The 20597-nt window shown below is 50.0% G+C and overlaps 1 protein-coding gene across 1 annotated transcript; it reads right to left on the reverse strand.

The window, feature by feature from the left end:
• Nucleotides 1–2073: 2073 nt before the first annotated feature.
• CLP1 (cleavage factor polyribonucleotide kinase subunit 1) lies at nt 2074–18241 on the reverse strand. Its single transcript, XM_075349271.1, has 3 exons — nt 18123–18241; nt 17163–17813; nt 2074–3343 (listed from the first exon to the last, which is right to left on the reverse strand). Exons 2-3 carry the CDS (start codon nt 17805–17807, stop codon nt 2666–2668), a joined length of 1323 nt encoding a protein of 440 aa, XP_075205386.1. The 5' UTR covers nt 17808–17813; nt 18123–18241; the 3' UTR covers nt 2074–2665.
• Between the last annotated feature and the right edge of the window lie 2356 nt (nt 18242–20597).

The raw sequence follows: 20597 nt of genomic DNA on the forward strand, positions 1-20597 counted from the left end.
CTTTGCCCCCCCCCAAAAAATGATGTGGGCTTCACCATATTTTTGTATGCTATCCGGGTACAGCAGGCAGGTACGCGCTGCCCCCAACCCCCTATTTTTACCTGGCTGGGAACCAAAAATATAGGTAAGCCTTTTTTTTTTTTTTAATTATTTCATGAATTTCATGAAATAATTAACAAAAAAAAATGACGTGGGCTTCGCCCAATTTTTGTGTCCAGCCAGGTTCAACTAGGCAGCTGGGGATTGGAATCCGCAATGCAGGGTGCCCAAGCTTTCTGGGCACCCCCGCTGCGAATTGCAGTCCGCAGCCACCCCAGAAAATGGCACTTTCATAGAAGCGCCATCTTCTGGCGCTGTATCCAACTCTTCCAGCTGCCCTGATTCCGGGTGGCTCGCTGGGTAATAATGGGGTTAGAACTAGCTGTGTATTATCAGCTGGCTCTAAGCCCGAAATTCATGGTGTCACGCTAATATTAGATATGGCCACCATCAATTTCTAGTAAAGAGTAAAAAAAAAAACACAACACAAAAATATTTTTCTACTAGAAATAAAACACAACACAATTAGTGACTCCATCTTTATTAAAAATAAAGAACCCCCCTCTGCAGTAATCTTGGGTCAAGGGCCCCACGCCGTCCAATCCGGATCCAATATCATCTGATCGGTTTGCTGGAAGTCAAAGCGATCAGATGATGTGTCAGGTTCAAGGCCTGAATCACATGACACAGCAGCTGATTGTATAAACGGCTTTAATACAATCAGTTGATGCATCAGTGCAAAAAAAAAAAAACAAAAAAAAAAAAAACTACACGTCTGTGCAGCGTCGGACTGGCTACCGTAGGAATCTCCAGTAATGCCGGGCCTGGAGTCAGGTACCTGCACTGCACTCCGGAGCTGTCACCTGAGCTGTCACCTGAGCTCCGGCGTGCAGCCTGGACTTTACAGCGAGCGCTGAGTGACTGATTCCCCGGCACTTGCGGTTCAGTTCATGACAGCTGCAGACATCCCGGGCTGATCTCCGGTGCTCTCACCTGAACTCCGGAGATCACCGCGGCCTATCTGCAGCTGTCATTAACTGACTGCAAACGCCGGGGAATCAGTCACTCTGCGCTCGCTGTACAGTCTAGGCTGATGCATCAGTGCGCAAAAAAAAAACAACAACAACAACTACACACGTCCGTCCTCACTCCCGTCCGACCGCTGCAGGAGCTGCCGGTAATCAGTGATGAAGTCTCCTGACGGCATCAGCTGATAGCCGGCCGGGCGGTAAAATCCGGCGTCACCGCGAGACTTACGATCAGCTGATGAGTCAGCTGCAGGACCTGGCGGTGATCACCTATCGTACGTGCCTGGGAGCCGTCACACAGCCAAGGCAGGGGTGGCGGTACCGGGAGTCTGCAGACAGGTATGACATTTTTCTACTGTTCACTTTTGATTTAGCAGCCGCTTCCACCTCCTGCACGGGAGCGGACATGGCACCGGGTGGGAAATGGAAGCAGCGGTGGCGGTACCGGGAGGATTCACACTTCTGTGTTTAATGACAGAAGGAATTCTCTTCCTGTACATGTCACTTTACTACCCACCCCTTGCGTTTATAGCTGCGTTTTTAGTCATAAAAACGCACTAAAACGCAGCTATATTTGCAATTTGCGGTTTTCATTGCATTTTTGAACATCTCATTGAACTCAATGGGTGGAAAACGCAGTGAAAAAACGCAAAAATAATTTGCCCACAAAAAACGCAGCTAAAAAAACGCTGTGTGCAGACAGCAAAAATGAAAACTCAGATTTTGCTAGGGAAGCAAATTCATGCAGTTTTCTGAGCAAAAACGCACCCGAAAAACGCACTGTGTGAACTTACCCTTAAGTTTATTTCTCCTGGTGCAACTTCAAGCAATCTGTGCCACATTGTAGAGCTGTGACTATAAAACCCTTCTTTATCCAAGAGAATATAAACTACGGCAATTTTTTTCCAGAATCCTCCCAAGGCTCATTAAGGTTGATAATGTAGCCAATTTATAGAAACATTTCTACAAAACATTTCATATTCATAGTAATACACCTTACATAGGTATGTAAAAGCGCTGTGGAATTAATAGTGGTACATAAATTAATATTATATATTAAGTAAATAATTGTGCAGTTTATTAGTGAATTATCTGCTGTTTTTTCTGTTGTCCCCTGTGTCTGTACTCTCAGAATCTTAGACGCATCGTCACTGTGGACCAGGAGACTGTGTAATTCAGATATATTTCTATCATATTAGAAAAAAAAAGGAAAAAAAAAAAGGAACATCTATGTTCAAAACGCATTGCCTACATCAGGAAATACCAAAAAGCAATGACCAGTCACATTTAGAACAGGAGTAGTAAACAAGGTCACATGACTACACAGTACTTCTTCCACCAGGAGAATTTTTTTTGAGAAATGGAAAAATATAACAAATAAAAATGTTTTTCTGTAAAGTGCAAGCACTATAGTGCTGTTTAAGTAGGCTTATGTTCCATAAATAAAATGTGTTAACTTAAAAAGAGACAAATGTATAATAATGATCATTGTAAACGTTATTCAAAAAAGTAAAATAAATCTTTAATACAATGGTAAACATGCCTTTTGTGCCACACGACGCAGAAGACATTGACAAATATGAACAGTTTTCTGTATATTATTTTAAATCCATGAATCGTATGTCCATAATGAGCAGGACACATTTAGGCAATGGCCTAGGTGCTGGTGAGAGAACAGTCAATGTTTGTCTTTCAGTATCAACTCCAGTAATGACAATGAAGCCAGCAACATTTTTTTCCTCCAGACCATCATCTGCTGCGCTGCCATCTATAGGCACAACACTCAGGAGATGATGTGCCATGTCCCTGCCTGGTGTGACAGGCACCAGCTTTAGCTGGTTATCTTCTTGTGACATCCCCAGTGGAAGGCAGGAGTCGGGGATGGATGGGGCTCCAACTTTATAGACTTTCACCTCGCAGAATTTGACCTCAAAGGCATGAGGATAAAGCGATCCACGTGGGCCATAGAAATACTCCCGAACCCGCAGATCCCTGGCTTCCCTCCGACATTCTTTTGAACGTTCTGAAGCTCCACCAGACTTTGGAAGAAGCAGTGTGTGGACAAAGTGGGGGAGGTCCCTCCTCAAGTCATTATATAGTCTTTCCTGGTCCAGGACTATGACAACGTCCACTTCAAAGGCAGAGGCAGCATGTATCAATGCCTGATAACCTGATCCTTTCACCCAACCACAGGTGTTTATGAGACAGCCACTGACTGATGCGCGACGATTCGCTTCACATCGGAGGTTGAAGACATGAGCCAGGCGGGATGTCAGCTGAGGGAGATGGAATATGGAGGTTAGACTTTACAAACTATGTAATAATGCCTCAATAAAAACCTATCATTAGTATGTGGCACCCATAACAAGCGGCCACGTAATAAAAACCTTTTCTAGATAATCCTGATAAATAAAATCGTCCTTAAACAGCAGTAAAAAGTCTTTACTTTTCTGTAAAAGTCAGGTTCCAACTTATGGGATGTAAGAACCCAGCATTCACAACCCTCCACAATCACACTGAGATCTTGTCCTGACTAAAGCCCACGTCTCACTAAGCGACATCGCTAGCAACATCGCTGCAGAGTCACGGTTTTCGTGACGCAACAGCGATCTTGCTAGCGATGTTACTGTGTGTAACATCCAGCAACGACCTGCCCCTGCTGTGAGGTCGCCGGTCATTGCTGAATGTCCTGGACCATTTTCTTCAAACGCGATGTCCTGCTGGGCAGGACACATCGCTGTGTTTGACACTGTGCGACAGGGTCCCAATGACAGGAGAGATCGTTATACAGTTCGCTACTGCGACCTGTATCGTCGCTGAGTCGTTGGTAAGATCTGACTGTGTGACATCTCACCAGCGATTTACCAGCGATCCCTATCAGGTCGCATCGTTTTCGGGATTGCTGGTAAGTTGCTAAATGTGAGGGGGGCTTTAAGCACTGTTTGCACTTTAAAAACAAACAGTAACTATAGTTTGCATTTTTAAACAGCTATTCTTTAATTAGAACAGAGATCTTGTGATAACCTGGCATTTAACAGATACATTATGGGGGCCACTGTAAGCTATGGATAACTGATGAGTTTTTTAGGCATTTCTATTTTGTATCAGTCAGTAGTGATGGACAAAATGATTTGTGGTACATAATTCAGAGCTGTGGTCCGCTCCTCTGTTCAGCCGAACTTCGTGTCTGGCATCTCCTGCATGCTTCCCTGGCCATGTGATATGATATGTCAGGCCTACAGACTAGAATCGAGGACCGGACCAGAACTCAACTGGGTAACACAGAGCTTAAAAGGGAACCCATCACCAGATTTGGGACTTCTAAACTAAAATTAGCACCTTAAGCAGCGCCTGTGCTGCATTCTATAAAGGAGCACATTACTCCCCGACCACCCCCCTCCTCCGTTCTCACCTGTGGACCTCAAAAATACCTATATAAAAACTCCCACCCCGCATGTAAATTGTCCAGTCCGATGGGCATACTAAGGGTGCTTTCACACTTGCGTTGTTTGGCATCCGTCACAGTGCGTTGTGTGCGCACACCAGGCACTACCGCCCCCATCATCACCGCACACATCCCGGCACTACCGCCCCTATCATCACCGCACACATCCCGGCACTACCGCCCCCATCATCACTGCACACAGCGGCACTACAGCACCCATCATCACCGCACACACCAGGGCACTACCGCCCCCATCATCACCGCACACATCCCGGCACTACCGCCCCCATCATCACCGCACACACCAGGGCACTACCGCCCCCATCATCACCGCACACATCCCGGCACTACCGCCCCCATCATCACCGCACACATCCCGGCACTACCGCCCCCATCATCACCGCACACATCAGGCACTACCGCCCCCATCATCACCGCACACACCAGGCACTACCGCCCCCATCATCACCGCACACACCAGGCACTACCGCCCCCATCATCACCGCACACACCAGGTACTACCGCCCCCATCATCACCGCACACACCCCGACACTACTGACCCCATCATCACTGCACACAACCCGGCACTACCGCCCCATCATCACTGCACACGCAGCTACTACCGCCCCCATCATCACTGCACACGCAGGCACTAAAGCACCCATCATCACCGCACACACCCTGACGCTACTGCACCCATCATCACCGCACACACCCTGACACTACTGCACACACCCCCATCATCACTGCACACACCCCCCGGCACTACCGCACCCATCATCATCATCATCATCATCTCCCACACAGGCACTACAGCACCCATCATTGCCGCACACAAACCGACACTACTGCACCCATCATCACTGCACACACCCTGGCACTACTGCAGCCATCATCACCGCACGCACCCCGACACTAGCACACCCATCACAGCACAGGCAGGCACAACTGCACCCATCATCACCGCACACACGCCGGCACTACCTCAGTGACGTCCCCGCTGACAACGCAACTCCCTTCAGTTTCTGTGTGGAGCTCACAGGAGTAGTGCTGCGCGGGCCCGGACTGTAAATGTCCGGATCCGCGCGGTTTCAGCACTATTCCCGGGCCCGATCCGCGCGAGGGATTCCAGGTGCACGATCCGCAACCGGCAATTAATAAAAAAAATGAAAAAAAACTAATAAATAAATGAGCGTTTCATACTTACCGAGGCTCCGTCATGGCGGCACACTGCTTCCGGGTCGTGCTTTCACTTCCTATGCTGTCACACAGCTTTCTGTGTTTTCCCCGCCCACCGGCCATCCTCTCAGCTGTGATTGGTTGCAGGCTGACGTGCCCCCAGCCTGTGACAGTGTCTGCCGTGCAGTCATCGCTTATCGCGGTCAGTACTACGCTGCACTCAGAGCGAGCAGTCGTGCTCTATGGCTGCTCACTGTGACATGTAGCAGAGCTGGATGTGTCTTCGCTGGATCTCATGTGGATTATGTCGGAGCTGCAGGGTGTTGGGATAATAAAGTGGTGAAGGAGGAGGCTGCATTTGTATTTTATTCTAAATAAAGGATTTCTCTGTCTTGTTTATTTACTGTAATTTTACAGGTTTGTGATGCGGGTATCTCACAGACGCCCGTGCGATCACAAACCTGGGGTTTAATAACAGCCGTGCACTGGTATTAACCCCTGCTATTACCTTGATTGCCACTGCACCAGGGCAATCAAGATGAGCCAGGTATACCGGGCGGCTGCGGGCTGAGGATATACCAGCCCCCAGCTGGCGTTATCATGGCTGGGAATGAAAATTGGGGGGGACCGCACGTCGTTTTTTTTTTTTTAATTATTTAAATTTAAAAAAAAACGCATGCGGTTTCTTAGGCAGCAGTCACACTTGCAAGCTACTCCCACAAGTCTGACAGCGCATCACCCACACACACATCTGACAGGAGCGTGCATGTGTTTATAGGTACATGCACGCTCATGTTCAGACAGTGGCAGGCTGTGCGGTATGATGTCAGACCCGCACGAGTCTGACAGCGCATCACCGGCAGTGCTGCACACTTCTGACAGGAGCGTGCATATGTGTGCAATTTTATCCCACATCTGCATCTCCTGGCAAAAAAAAGCCAAAAACCAGCAGTATGAAAACCATTTCATTACAGTTTTCTGCCAGGAGATGCAAATTTATTGATGAAGTAATACACCAAAATCCTGCACCAAATTTGCACCTCCTGGCACAAGACCGCACAAAAACAGCGTCTAAATGTTGGTTTCTTATTAATTTTTGGACCAAGGGATGTAAATTGTGTGATTATTACAATTTTACACCATATATGGGAAAATAACTGCGGCAAAAAATTGCGGCAAAACACTGCGTTTTTTTGCCAGGAGGTCTAGATTGGATGCAGAAATATGGTGTAAAAATCTCAGCATCAAATTTGCATCCCTTGGCCCCCCAAAAAAAAAAAAAATTCTGCCACAGGTGGAAATTTGGTGCTGAAAGCTGGTGCAGACGATTTCAGCACCAAATTTGCACCTCCTGGCAAAAAAATCGCGGAAAACTAACTGCGGCAAAAAATTGCGTTAAAACACCGTTTTTTTTTGCCAGAAGGTGTAGATTGGATACAGGAATTTGGTATAAAAATTTCAGCACAAAATCTGCATCTCTTAGCCAAAAAAAATTGCGATTTTTTTTTTTTTTTTCCTGCTAGGAGATGCAGGTCTGTGAACTCTGTGACCTCCACCTGAGGTCAGGTTACCTGCGATAACAGATGAAGGACCGTTGGAACTTCCACCTGTGACCGCAAATGACCTGAGTGACGTCACCGCTCAATGCGCAGCTCATTCATTCTCTGGAGCTCACAGAGAGCGGTCGGTCGTGCCGCTCTCTGTGATATTCAGATGTAGCAGAGCTGAAGTGGCGTGGGACTTCTCCTGTGGATTACGTCGGAGCTGCAGGGTGTTTGGGGTTAATAAAGAGGAGAAGCAGGGGGTGTTTTGTACTTTATTCCAAATAAAGGATTGTTCTCTGTGTCTGTGTTTATTTACTGTCACTTACAGGTTTGTGTGATGCAGGTATCTGATGGACGCCTGTGCTATCAAACAAACCTAGGGTTTAGCAGCAGCCGTGCGCCGCTGCTAATCCTGCTATTACCCCAACTGGCACCGCATGACGCCAGCGGGAAGAGCCAGTAGCGCACACCGGTATGGTCGCATCTAACAGATGTGTCTCTACCGGACGGCTGCGGGCTGAGGATATACCAGCCCCCGGACGGCGTTATCTTGGCTGGGGATGAAAATAGGGGGAACCGCACGTCGTGTTTTTTTTTTTTTTTTTAAATGTCACCAGAATCACACATGCGAGGGGTGCACGCGGGTCTGCCATGGCAGCACCCGGCAGCCTCGCACGTGTGACGCGTGACAGCGGGGCTGCAGCCGTCCGCTATACCTGTGCTGCCGAGTGTTTATTTTTACCACCGTGAACTGACCGACAGACTGTGCTGCTTTCCCCGCCCACCGACCTGGCGCCTGTGATTGGTTGCAGTTAGCTGACACGCTGTCACTCAGGATGGGGGCATGTCTAGCTGCAACCAACGCGAGCCGGTGGGCGGGGAAAACAATGAATATTGAATTGTCGGCTCCGGAAGGTAACAGCGTGACCCGGAAGGAGTGTGCCGCCATGACAGCGCCTCGGTGAGTATGCCGCGCTCGCTCCTAGCCCCCTAGCCCCTCCACAAACGTTTTTAACCTCCGGATTCCAGTCCCCATTGACTTACATGGGCACCGGATTCCAGAGCGGATTGGACTTATTTTTAAGTCCGTTAATGACCCGCCGGCCACGGATTATTGGCATCCTGCTTAACTCTACACAGAAGCGGCGGTGTTCTACTGCCGCTCCTGTCAGCTTCATGTAGCAGAGCTGTATGCGTCGCGGGACCTCGTAGATTACGCCAGACCTGAAGGGGTATTTGGGGATTTTAATAAAGTGGTGAAAGAGGGTATTTTTTGGTCTTCTATTCCAAATAAAGGATTTTCTTCGAGTGTATGTGTTTATTTACTTTCACTTACAGGTTAATCATGGAATGTGTCTCAGACGCCTGCCAGGATTAACCTAGGACTTAGTGGCAGCTACGGGCTGCCATTAACTCTTTACCTCGATTGCCACCATACCAGGGCAATTCAGGATGAGCCGGGTAGAGTCCCGGGACTGTTATCTAATGGATGTGGCAATTCCGGGCGGGTGCTGGCTGATATTTTTAAGCTGGGGGGCTCCCCATAACGTGGGGCTCCCCATCCTGAGAATACCAGCCTTCAGCCGTGTGGCTTCATCTTGGCTGGTATGAAAATTAGGCGGGACCGCACGCTGTTTTTTTCAATTTCTTTATTGTACTGCACAATATAGACCCGCCCACGGGCAGCTGTGATTGGTTGCAGTGAGACAGCTGTCACTCAGCGAGGGGGCGTGTCTAACTGCAACCAATCATAGGCGCCGGGGGAAGCAGGGAATATGAGATGGAATAATGAGCGGCCAGCATTTTCAAAAGAAGGAGAAGCCGCCAGAGCAGTGAGACAGCGCCGCGCCAGTGATCGGTGAATATGAGATAAGGGGTGAGAGAGACCAGGAGTGATTTTAAACGATTTAGATCGTTCTGCTGGACATGCTGAGCATGCGCAGTAGAACATAACGGAATCCATCAGCGGATTCCGCCACTTTGTCTATGGGGGCGGATTCCGCCACAATGCACTATCATTAGACACCTTGGCGGATTCTAACGGAATCTGTCAAGGTGAGATATTTTAACCAGGGCTTGGGAGTCGGAGCTCATTTTGGTGGAGTCGGAGTCGGAATAAAATGCACCGACTCCAAAAATATATAATAAATTGGGGACAGTAGTGCAATGCAGAATGTTCTGAATATTTTACTAAATAATAACACTTAGTATATTGCTTATATTTAAGTGAAACATTTATTGTAGTACAATGTGAACATCAGACATTTAATCATTTTTATGATACAATAATCAAGATATTTACACAAAATATATTTTTTCGGAATACAACTTTAGAACACAAAAAACTAATAAATTGTTAATATGTAATACAAATAAATATATATATATATATATATATATATACACACACACACACAAGATATATGTAATCTACTGTATATTACATAGTGTATTACATGTTTACAATTTATTACAGTTTGTGTTCTAAAGTTGTATCCAATAAATATATTTTATGTTCTAGCCAAATATCTTGATTATTGTATCATACAAATTATTAAATGTCTGATGTTCACATACACATGTTCATGTACTACAATAAATTTTTCACCTAACTATAAGCAATATATGTAGGAGTTGGAGTCGGAGTTGGAGTCGGTGCAAGAGAAATTGAGGAGTCGGAGTCGAAGGTTTGGCTTACCGACTCCACAGCCCTGATTTTAACGACCCAAAAAACGCTACATGCAGCGTTCCCTCCGCTCGACACTGCATCAAAATAACGACTCAGCATCGTCCAGCGGATGCAACGCAGACACTTGCGTTACAGTGCGTCGTCAATACAAGCCTATGGAGAATAGCGCAGTGCGTTAACGGACTGCGCTATTCTCCATAGCGGCGGATTGCCCTGAACACAAGTCTGAAAGCTCCCTAATCTGCGCCTCCTGTCCCTCATTTCACCATCCTCCTGAGATGATTGAAATGGATGGCGCCTCAGACGCCATCCACGTAGGTGGGCAAAAACTCGTCTGCACAAACAAACTCCAAGCTCGCGCAGGCAAACCGCACAAACCAGCAAGTTATCTGCGTAGGCACAAGATTTTGCCCGGCGATGTGGATGACGTCACCTGCTTCATTCACGTAGACAGACAAGATCTCAAACTTGCACAGAGAACTCGCCGGTTCGCGCAAACGCACCAATGTTTTTGGCTGTGCTCACAACAGGGCAGAGCAAAGTGCACCTGTGTGAGTCGGGAATGTGGAGATTTTCCCAGCTACGTGAAGGGCGTCCGAGGCATCATCCATGTCAATCAGCTCAGGAGAATGGCGAAAGGAGGGACAGGAGGCGCAGAATATGATGCCTATCAGACTGGACAATTTACATACCAGGCGGGGAGAGCGGTCAACAGGGGACGTCAGGGGGATAACGTGTACCTTTATAGAATACAGCACTGGCACTGCTTAAGGTGCTAGCTTTAATTTAGGAGGCCAAAATCTGGTGACAGGTTCCCTTTAAAGTCATCTGTACTTAGAAGACTATGTCCTGATAAAGCTCACAACGAGAGGCAAAAGAAGGGAATTTTGTTTACTTACCGTAAATTCCTTTTCTTCTAGCTCCAATTGGGAGACCCAGACAGTGGGTGTATAGCTACTGCCTCTGGAGGCCGCACAAAGAACTACACTTAAAAGTGTAAGGCCCCTCCCCTTCTGGCTATACACCCTCCCGTAGGAGTACGGATTCCTCAGTTTTAGTACCAAAGCAAGAAGGAGGAAAGCCAATAACAGTTTCAAAAACAAATTCAATCCGATAACAAGATCGGAGAACTTAAGAAACAACATGAACAACATGTGCACCCGAAAAACGAAACCCTAAGAACAAATAGGGCGGGTGCTGGGTCTCCCAATTGGAGCTAGAAGAAAAGGAATTTACGGTAAGTAAACAAAATTCCCTTCTTCTTTTTCGCTCCTAATTGGGAGACCCAGACAGTGGGACGTCCAAAAGCAGTCCCTGGGTGGGTAAAAAGATACCACATGAACGGGCTGTCAGACAGCCTCTTCCTACAGGTGGGCCACCGCCGCCTGAAGGACCTGTCTACCTAGGCTGGCATCTGCCGAAGCGTAGGTATGCACTTGATAGTGTTTGGTAAACGTGTGCAGACTCGACCAGGTAGCCGCCTGGCACACTTGCTGAGCCGTAGCCTGATGCCGCAATGCCCAGGACGCACCCACGGCTCTGGTAGAATGGGCCTTCAGTCCAGATGGAATCGGAAGCCCAGCAGAACGGTATGTGTGAAGAATTGGTTCCTTGATCCACCGCGCCAGGGTGGATTTGGAAGCTTGCGATCCCTTATGCTGACCAGCGACTAGGACAAAGAGCGCATCAGAACGGCGTAGAGACGCCGTGCGAGAAATGTAAATCCTGAGTGCTCTCACCAGGTCCAACAGATGTAAACCCTTTTCAAATTGGTGAACTGGATGCGGACACAAAGATGGCAAAGTGATATCCTGATTGAGATGAAAGGAAGAAACCACCTTGGGAGAAAACTCTGGAATTGGACGCAGTACTACCTTGTCTTGGTGAAACACCAGGAAGGGAGATTTGCAAGATAACGCCGCTAGCTCGGACACTCTTCGAAGAGACGTGACCGCCACAAGAAAAACTACCTTTTGTGAAAGCCGAGAAAGGGAAACCTCTTTCAAAGGCTCGAAAGGCGGCTTCTGGAGAGCAATGAGAACCTTGTTCAGATCCCAGGGTTCCAATGGCCGTCTGTAAGGAGGAACGATATGACAAACTCCTTGGAGAAACGTGCGTACTTTAGAAAGCCGTGCCAAGCGCTTCTGAAAGAATACGGATAGCGCGGAGACTTGACCCTTAAGAGAGCTAAGCGACAAACCTTTTTCCAACCCAGACTGCAGGAAGGAAAGAAAAATTGGCAATGCAAATGGCCAGGGAGAAAACCCTTGAGCCAAGCACCACGCTAAGAATATCTTCCACGTCCTGTGATAGATCTTAGCTGAGGATGGTTTTCTAGCCTGTCTCATTGTGGCAACAACTTCATGAGATAAACCTGAGGCCGCTAGGATCCAGGACTCAATGGCCACACAGTCAGGTTCAGGGCCGCAGAATTCAGATGGAAAAACGGCCCTTGAGACAGCAAATCTGGACGGTCTGGTAGTGTCCACGGTTGGCCTACCGTGAGATGCCACAGATCCGGGTACCACGACCTTCTTGGCCAATCTGGAGCGACGAGTATGGCTCGATGGCAGTCGGACCTGATTTTCCGGAGAACTCTGGGTAACAATGCTAGAGGTGGGAACACATAGGGGAGTCGGAATTGCGACCAATCCTGAACCAAGGCGTCTGCCGCCAGTGCTCGGTGATCGTGAGACCGTGCCATGAAAACTGGGACCTTGTTGTTGTGCCGTGACGCCATCAGATCGACGTCCGGCGTCCCCCAGCGGCAACAGATCTGCTGAAACACGTCCGGGTGAAGGGACCATTCTCCTGCGTCCATGCCCTGGCGACTGAGAAAGTCTGCTTCCCAGTTTTCCACGCCTGGGATGTGAACTGCGGATATGGTGGACGCTCTGCTTTCCACCCACGTCAAAATCCGCTGGACTTCTTGAAAAGCTTGGCGACTGCGTGTTCCCCCTTGGTGGTTGATGTACGCCACCGCCGTGGAATTGTCCGACTGAATCCGAATCTGCTTGCCTTCCAGCCATTGTTGGAAGGCTCGCAGGGCAAGATAGATTGCTCTGATTTCCAGAACATTGATCTGCAGGGTGGACTCTTCCTGAGTCCACGTCCCCTGAGCCCTGTGGTGGAGAAACACCGCTCCCCACCCTGATAGGCTCGCATCCGTCGTGACCACTGCCCAGGACGGGGGAAGGAACGACTTTCCCTGTGACAATGAGGTGGGGAGAAGCCACCAACGCAGAGAGTCCTTGGCAGTCTGAGAGAGGGAGACAGTCCTGTCGAGGGACGTCGATTTCCCATCCCATTGGCGTAGAATGTCCCATTGTAGAGGGCGCAGATGAAACTGCGCGAACGGGACTGCCTCCATTGCTGCTACCATCTTTCCTAGGAAATGCATGAGGCGCCTCAGTGAGTGCGACTGGCTCTGAAGGAGAGATTGCACTCCAGTCCGTAGCGAGCACTGCTTGTCCAGTGGAAGCTTCACTATCGCTGAGAGAGTATGAAACTCCATGCCAAGATAAGTCAGAGATTGGGTCGGGGTTAGATGAGACTTTGGAAAGTTGATAATCCACCCGAAACTCTGGAGAGTGTCTAGTGCCACCTTCAGACTGTGCTGGCATGCCTCTTGAGAGGGTGCCTTTATAAGCAGGTCGTCTAGATACGGGATGACCGAGTGACCCTGCGAGTGCAGAACAGCTACTACTGCTGCCATGACTTTGGTGAAGACCCGGGGGGCTGTTGCCAGACCGAAAGGTAACGCTACGAACTGCAGGTGTTCGTCGTGTATGACGAAGCGTAGGAAACGCTGATGCTCTGGTGCAATCGGCACGTGGAGATACGCATCTTTGATATCTATTGATGCTAGAAAATCTCCTTGAGACATTGAGGCTATGACGGAGCGTAGGGATTCCATCCGGAACCTCCTGACTTTTACGTGTCTGTTGAGCAACTTTAGATCCAGGACGGGTCGATACGATCCGTCCTTTTTTGGGACCACAAACAGATTGGAGTAAAAACCGTGACCTTGTTCCTGAAGAGGGACGGAGGTCACCACTCCTTCCGCCTTTAGAGCGGCCACCGCCTGCAACAGAGCATCGGCTCGGTCTGGTGGTGGAGAAGTTCTGAAGAAACGAGTTGGCGGACGAGAACTGAACTCTATCCTGTACCCGTGAGACAGAATATCCCTCACCCAACGGTCTTTGACGCGTGACAGCCAAATGTCGCCAAAGTGGGAAAGCCTCCCACCGACCGCGGGTGTGGGAATCGGAGACTGCAAGTCAGGAGGACGCCGTCTTGGCAACGGTTCCTCCGGCTGTCCTTTTTGGGCGTGACTGAGACCTCCAAGAATCTGAGCGTCTCTGGTCTTTTTGAGTCTTTTTTGACGAGGCGAATTGGGACCTGCCCGGTCCTCGAAAGGACCGATAACCAGACTGACCCTTCCTCTGTTGGGGTTTGTTTTGTCTGTGTTGCGGTAAGGATGAGTCCTTACCCTTGGAGTGTTTGATGATTTCATCCAAACGCTCTCCAAACAATCGGTCACGAGAAAAAGGCAAATTGGTTAAGCACTTCTTGGAATGAGAATCTGCTTTCCAATGTCTCAACCACAGGGCCCTACGCAAAACAACGGAGTTGGCTGACGCCACTGCCGTGCGGCTTGTAGCGTCAAGAACAGCATTAATCGCGTACGACGCGAATGCCGCCATTTGCGAAGTCAATGGTGCTACCTGCGGGGCAAATGCACGTGTGACTGAGTCGACTTGCGCAAGCCCGGCTGAGATAGCTTGGAGTGCCCATACGGCCGCAAAAGATGGCGCTAACGACGCTCCAATCGCTTCATAGATGGATTTCAGCCAGAGCTCCATCTGCCTGTCAGTGGCATCTTTAAGTGCCGCTCCATCTTCAACTGCAACCAAGGATCTAGCTGCAAGCCTGGAAATTGGAGGATCCACTTTTGGACACTGGGTCCAACCCTTGACCACCTCAGGGGGAAAAGGATAGCGTGTATCTTTAAGCCGTTTAGAAAAACGCCTTTCAGGATAAGCGTGGGGTTTCTGGATTGCGTCTCTAAAGTCAGCGTGGTCCAGAAAAGTGCTTAATGTACGCTTAGGGTATCTGAAATGGATTCTCTCGTGCTGCGAAGCTGACTCCTCTACAAGAGGAGCTGGTGGGGAAATATTTAACATCTTATTGATGTTAAATATAAGATCATTAACTATGGCGTCACCATCTGGTGTATCTAGATTGAGAGCGGTCCCAGGATCAGAATCCTGATCAGTTACGTCCGCCTCATCACCCATAGATTCATCTCGCTGGGATCCTGACCATTGAGATGAATGTGAAGGCCCGTCATAGCGAGCCCGCTTAGGCTGCCCGGGGCCATCGTCCGAGTCAGAGTCTTCACCCTGAGGTGTATGTGCCCGTCCCGGAGCTTGGAGGTAATTCAGCTGAGGGGGACCAGGGGGCAATGATTGCGCAGTGTCCGTGGCCTGAAGTACAGGCCTAGCTCGCAATGTGTCAAGAATTTGTGACATAGTGAGAGACATTCTGTCAGCAAAAGCTGCAAACTCAGTTCCTGTCACCTGGACAGCATTCACAGGTGGTACACCCTGGGTCACGTCCAGCAGAGGTCCCGACTGTGCAAGCGCCGCAGGGGCCGAGCACTGCACACAATGGGGGTCCGTGGAGCCTGCCGGTAGAAAAGTCCCACATGCGGTGCAGGAAGCATATAATGTCTGTGCCTTGGCACCCTTGCGTTTTACGGACGACATGCTGCTGGCTCTCTGCAATGTGAGAGAGTCTATAGCCAAAGGGCGACCAGCGCTATGCAATACAAAGTATTTGTAGAAACAAAATACTAAGAATACTACTGGCACAAGAGGGGGTGAGCCCTGAGGGCTGCTTACCGCCCGCTGAATAGCGGGTAAGAGGCGCAGAATTCCTTGTCTGGGTCTCCCCGGCTCCCCTCTGCAGCTCAGCGTGTCAGCAGGAATGGCTGCCGGCGTCTGGAGAGGGGCGGTCCGTGGGAGTTCCTAAACAAAAGTGCGGGAAACAGTGTCCCCTCTGTGCCTATTGTGAGGGCTGGAGTATGTAAAAACGACTCCAGCCCTCGGCGCTGATGCACTGACCAGCGTCCCGCCCCTCTCCTGACTGGCAGGTCTGGGGGCGGGAACGAACGGAAGCAGGCCGCAAAAGCCGGGGACTCGAGTTATCAGCGCGGCCGCCGTAAAAGCGCGGCCCGCGCTGAAGTCCCCGGCGCACCACAAGTGCCAGCCGCGCCGCAGTCCCAGCGGCCGGCGCGACCGATTCCCAGAAGTGTGCCTGCTTCAGCGAAGCTGAATGAGGCCATGGCACAAGCGCCGCAGCGCTGATGTCCCCGGCGCACTACAACACCCAGCATGCTGCGGTGTGAGCGCCAAATGCACGGGGACACAGAGTACCTTGAGGAAGCAGGGCCATGTCCCTGATGTACTCCGCTCCATCCAGCATCTTCTCCAGGGGCTGTAGATGGAGCACGGTCTCAGTGCCTGGAGACCAGTAAATCCCACTTCACCCAGAGCCCTGTAAAAAGGGATGGGGAAGGAATCAGCATGTGGGCTCCTGCCGCCGTACCCGCAATGGGTACCTCAACCTTACAAACACCTCCGACATACAGTGGGGTGAGAAGGGAGCATGCTGGGAGCCCTGTATGGGCCCTCTTTTCTTCCATCCGACATAGTCAGCAGCTGCTGCTGACTAAAAACAATGGAGCTATGCGTGCGTGTCTGACCTCCTTCGCACAAAGCTAAAACTGAGGAATCCGTACTCCTACGGGAGGGTGTATAGCCAGAAGGGGAGGGGCCTTACACTTTTAAGTGTAGTTCTTTGTGCGGCCTCCAGAGGCAGTAGCTATACACCCACTGTCTGGGTCTCCCAATTAGGAGCGAAAAAGAAATAACAATTTCAGTAGAATGCACAATGAGGCTGTACTATACTTTTACCTCTGGCTGAGCCTATGATGAAGTAACGTCATCATAATGTGTTGTACTCTTCTGCTGTTCTAAGAGTTATTGCTCCATAGAGTATCCAAAATCCTACACAACCACAAATGACAGATATACGGAACTTCAAGTACTGGTAAAATATCCAAATTCTGGCCAAAATCAAGACCTGGGCTAGGTTGTTTTTTCTTATTACAAAATCCCAAGAACGTTAGATCTATTTAACTGGCACCCAAGTGTCTCAGACAGTTACTCACCTTATTGTACAGCTTAATGTTCGTTCCCGGAGTAGTAGATCCAAAATGATAGACAAGTGGAGCCTGAGCGGAGAACCCTTCCTCTACATCTGCAGGTCTCTCCACACACAAGGCCCCAACTGTGCCAGGTACTGACACTGAGCCCTGCCCCACATCCAGCTCCACCAGGGTTGGCCTCCGACCTCTGCGCACACCATAATTCAGTAGGAGACGGCACAGCGTGGATTTGCCCACATCTGAAGGGCCGGCCACTAAAACCCGGGGCCCCCGCTCTCCTTCGCGCTCTGCTTGGGCTCGCATCTGCTCAAGGCCCACGTGAGCATTGAGATAGAGCAACATTGGGGTATCTTTAGACACATAAGCCACATCAGGGCTTCCCCACAGCTGGACAGTGCAGCCATGCCATGTGAACACAGCCCCCCTGCTTCCTGGTGGGAATGTGTACTTCTTGTTCTTGGTCAGTTCTGTGCCGAACGCCTCGGCGAGCCCGGAGATCAGCTCCACCTGGACTGGGGCCGAACCTTCCACCTCCAGCCGCAGCTCCGTCTCTCTCTCAAGCTCAAACTTAGTGGAGGGGCCGCTGGAAGAGGGCCAGGACCCCCCAGCCTCAGAGCTTCCACCAATAAGAGGCTCATCCGACGACATCTTGACCTGAAATGAGACACATGCACATGTGAGAAGGAGAATACCAGAGGACATATAGGCACAGCCAGATTATAGTCATATATGAAAGCCCATGGTGGAGACACAAAGAAACCCCTGGAGTTGGGCCACACACAAAGCAGGGCTGGTGCAGCTCTAATGCCAGGGGGCCGCTGTGGGGGCTTACTATGGTACACAAGGGGCACGCATTATACACTACTATGGGCAGCTACAATGCAGCCAATAAGAAAAGGACAGCAGCTATGCCTGACAGGCCGAGGCGCCTCCAACAGCCGCAGCCCCGTGTATGCCACTCACCGGTCCGCGCTCTCCTAATTATGCCTGGTGAGCTCGTGCTGCTCCGTTCAGGGCCTGCCGACGTCAGAGCATCACGTGACTGGCTCTGGCCACGTGACTAGCAGCATGTGTTCAGGGCTCCGCTGTGTGCGGCCGGTGTGTTTTTGCTGGAGAGGTGCCTGTGCACTGTGCAGTATGGTTACATGTGTAGAGGGGTGGATGGGGCTACTACTAGTCAGGTGACCAGACCAGAGTAGCTGCACTGTAGCCTGACCTGTGTGATGCGGAATGCCCCTGGGCGTTCTTCAAGGGGCTTTCTCTATAAAGTGTTCAGTCTGTTGTTTAACCCCTCCACCCCCGGACAATTTTTCATTTTCGTTTTTTCCTCCCCTGTTCCAAGAGCCATAACGTTTATTTTTCCGTCAGTATATCATAGATAGGGTTTGTTGTTTGCGGGAGGAGTTGCACTTTTGAATGACACCGTTCATTCTGCCCCATATTATACTGAAAAATGGGAACTTGATTTCAAGTGCCGGGAAATTGCAAAAAAAAAGTGCAATTGCACAATAGTTTTGGGTTTTTATTTACCATGTTCACTATGCAGTAAAACTGACCTGCCAGTATGATTCCCCAGGTCGCAGACCCGGACTGACCATAGGGCAATTCTGGCAAATGCCAGATGGGCCGGTGCCTGTAGGGGGCCGCTCTCTGCTGTCACCGCCACGCTCCTCAGCAGTGTGTGCATGCCGGGTACACTAGCTGCAGCAGGACCAGGAGGCAGCGCGCTATGCTGCGCCGGCCCTGCTGTGATAGTGTGCCTGGCATGTACACACTGCTGAGGAGCGTGGCAGTGCCAGTGACTGCAGCTTCCTCCTTCCTATTCAAATGTATTTGCGTCTTTCAGCACAGCACTATCAGCAGCTTCTCACACTGCAGTGCGGGCAGCCGCAGGGATGACAAGCACTGCCGTCAGGAGGTTAGATGAGATCATTACCTGCTGTGACGATCTCCTGCACGCCTGATGTCAGCGCTGTCACTGCCTTCTATGCCCGCCGCGTTCTCACGTCACATCTCGCGGGCAGTCCGAGACTCTCACTAGCGGTGACGTCACGGGCTCCCGCGATTCTTCGCTGTGAACGCGGCGGGCATAGAAGTCAGTAACAGCGCTGACGTCAGGAGTGCAGGAAATCGTCACAGCAGGTAATGATCTCATCTAACCTCCTGACAGCAGCGCTAGTCATCCCCTGCAGTGACCTGGGCTGACCTATTGATGTTAGCTCAGGTCACTGCACTCCTCTCCCAGCCAATGGGGAACATTCTGTTCTTCATTGACTTGGACAGTGATTATGGTATGGATCGTCGTGGGACCCCTTATTGGATTACGCTGGACCCGGATTTAATTGTTCTTTTAAATAAATTGGTGAAAGAGGGAATGTTTTGGGGAGTGTTTTTTCAAATAAAACTTTTTTTGTTGTCTATTTTTTTTATTACTGACTGGGTTGGTGATGTCGGGTATCTGATAGACGCTGTTACGGGGGGCTGTCTGATAATAACCTAAAGGAGTATCAGACAGTCAGGGTCCACCGTGCAAAGACTCTGCTGCAGACTATGGCAGAGTGCAATACCTCTGTTAACTCACAGAAGGATATAATAAGTAAGTAAAGCAATTCCTCCCTTACTTGGAGGGTGTGTAGAATGATCTCTGTTAATAACCACAGAGACAAAGGCAATATGTGCGAAATGGCACCTACCTAGGTCCGCTCTTCTAGTGGTGCAAAAGAGACGAACAGCAGCGTAAGCCGCACAAAGCTCCTACCTGCGTTCGCTCCACTAGTGTGCGAGGACACGAACCACTAGATATGGCACCTGCCTAGGTCCGCTCTTCTAGTGGTGCAAAAGAGACGAACAGCAGCGTAAGCCGCACAAAGCTCCTACCTCTGTTCGCTCCCCTAGTGTGCAAGGATACGAACAACTGCCAGACGCAGTATAAGGAACGTTACCCTAGCGGCAACGTCCACCTACGAGTCGAACCACAAGGCCCAGCCAGACCATGTGCCTAAGGCACCTGCCTATGTCCGCTCCCCTAAGAGGTAAGGATACAGACAGTAGCCGAAGCTGTAAGGTATAAGAACGCTACCCTGCCGGTAGCGCTCACCTAGCATAGACAGAGGAATGCCTAGAGGAACGCGCACAGAGCGTCTACTCTTATGCATGAACCAAGAGGACTGAGCGCCATGCGGCATGTGTCAGGGTCTTATATAGACTCTGTGCCTCATCCAAGATGGAGGACACCAGAGCCAATCCGCTGCCAGAACGACAGGAGTGACGTCATGCTGGCCTATCACCGAGCAAGGCATCACAAGCACATGACCAGCGACCAATCGGCATAGAAGGTGTCAGAGACATGTGACCTCGTGTCAGCGATGATGTCACCCGCACATGTGCAATGGCTCCAATATAGGACTTAGTCTCCGGCGCTCGCACATGTGCAGTAGC

Source organism: Anomaloglossus baeobatrachus, chromosome 5 (assembly GCF_048569485.1).
Source record: "Anomaloglossus baeobatrachus isolate aAnoBae1 chromosome 5, aAnoBae1.hap1, whole genome shotgun sequence".
NCBI classification, from domain to species: domain Eukaryota; kingdom Metazoa; phylum Chordata; class Amphibia; order Anura; family Aromobatidae; genus Anomaloglossus; species Anomaloglossus baeobatrachus.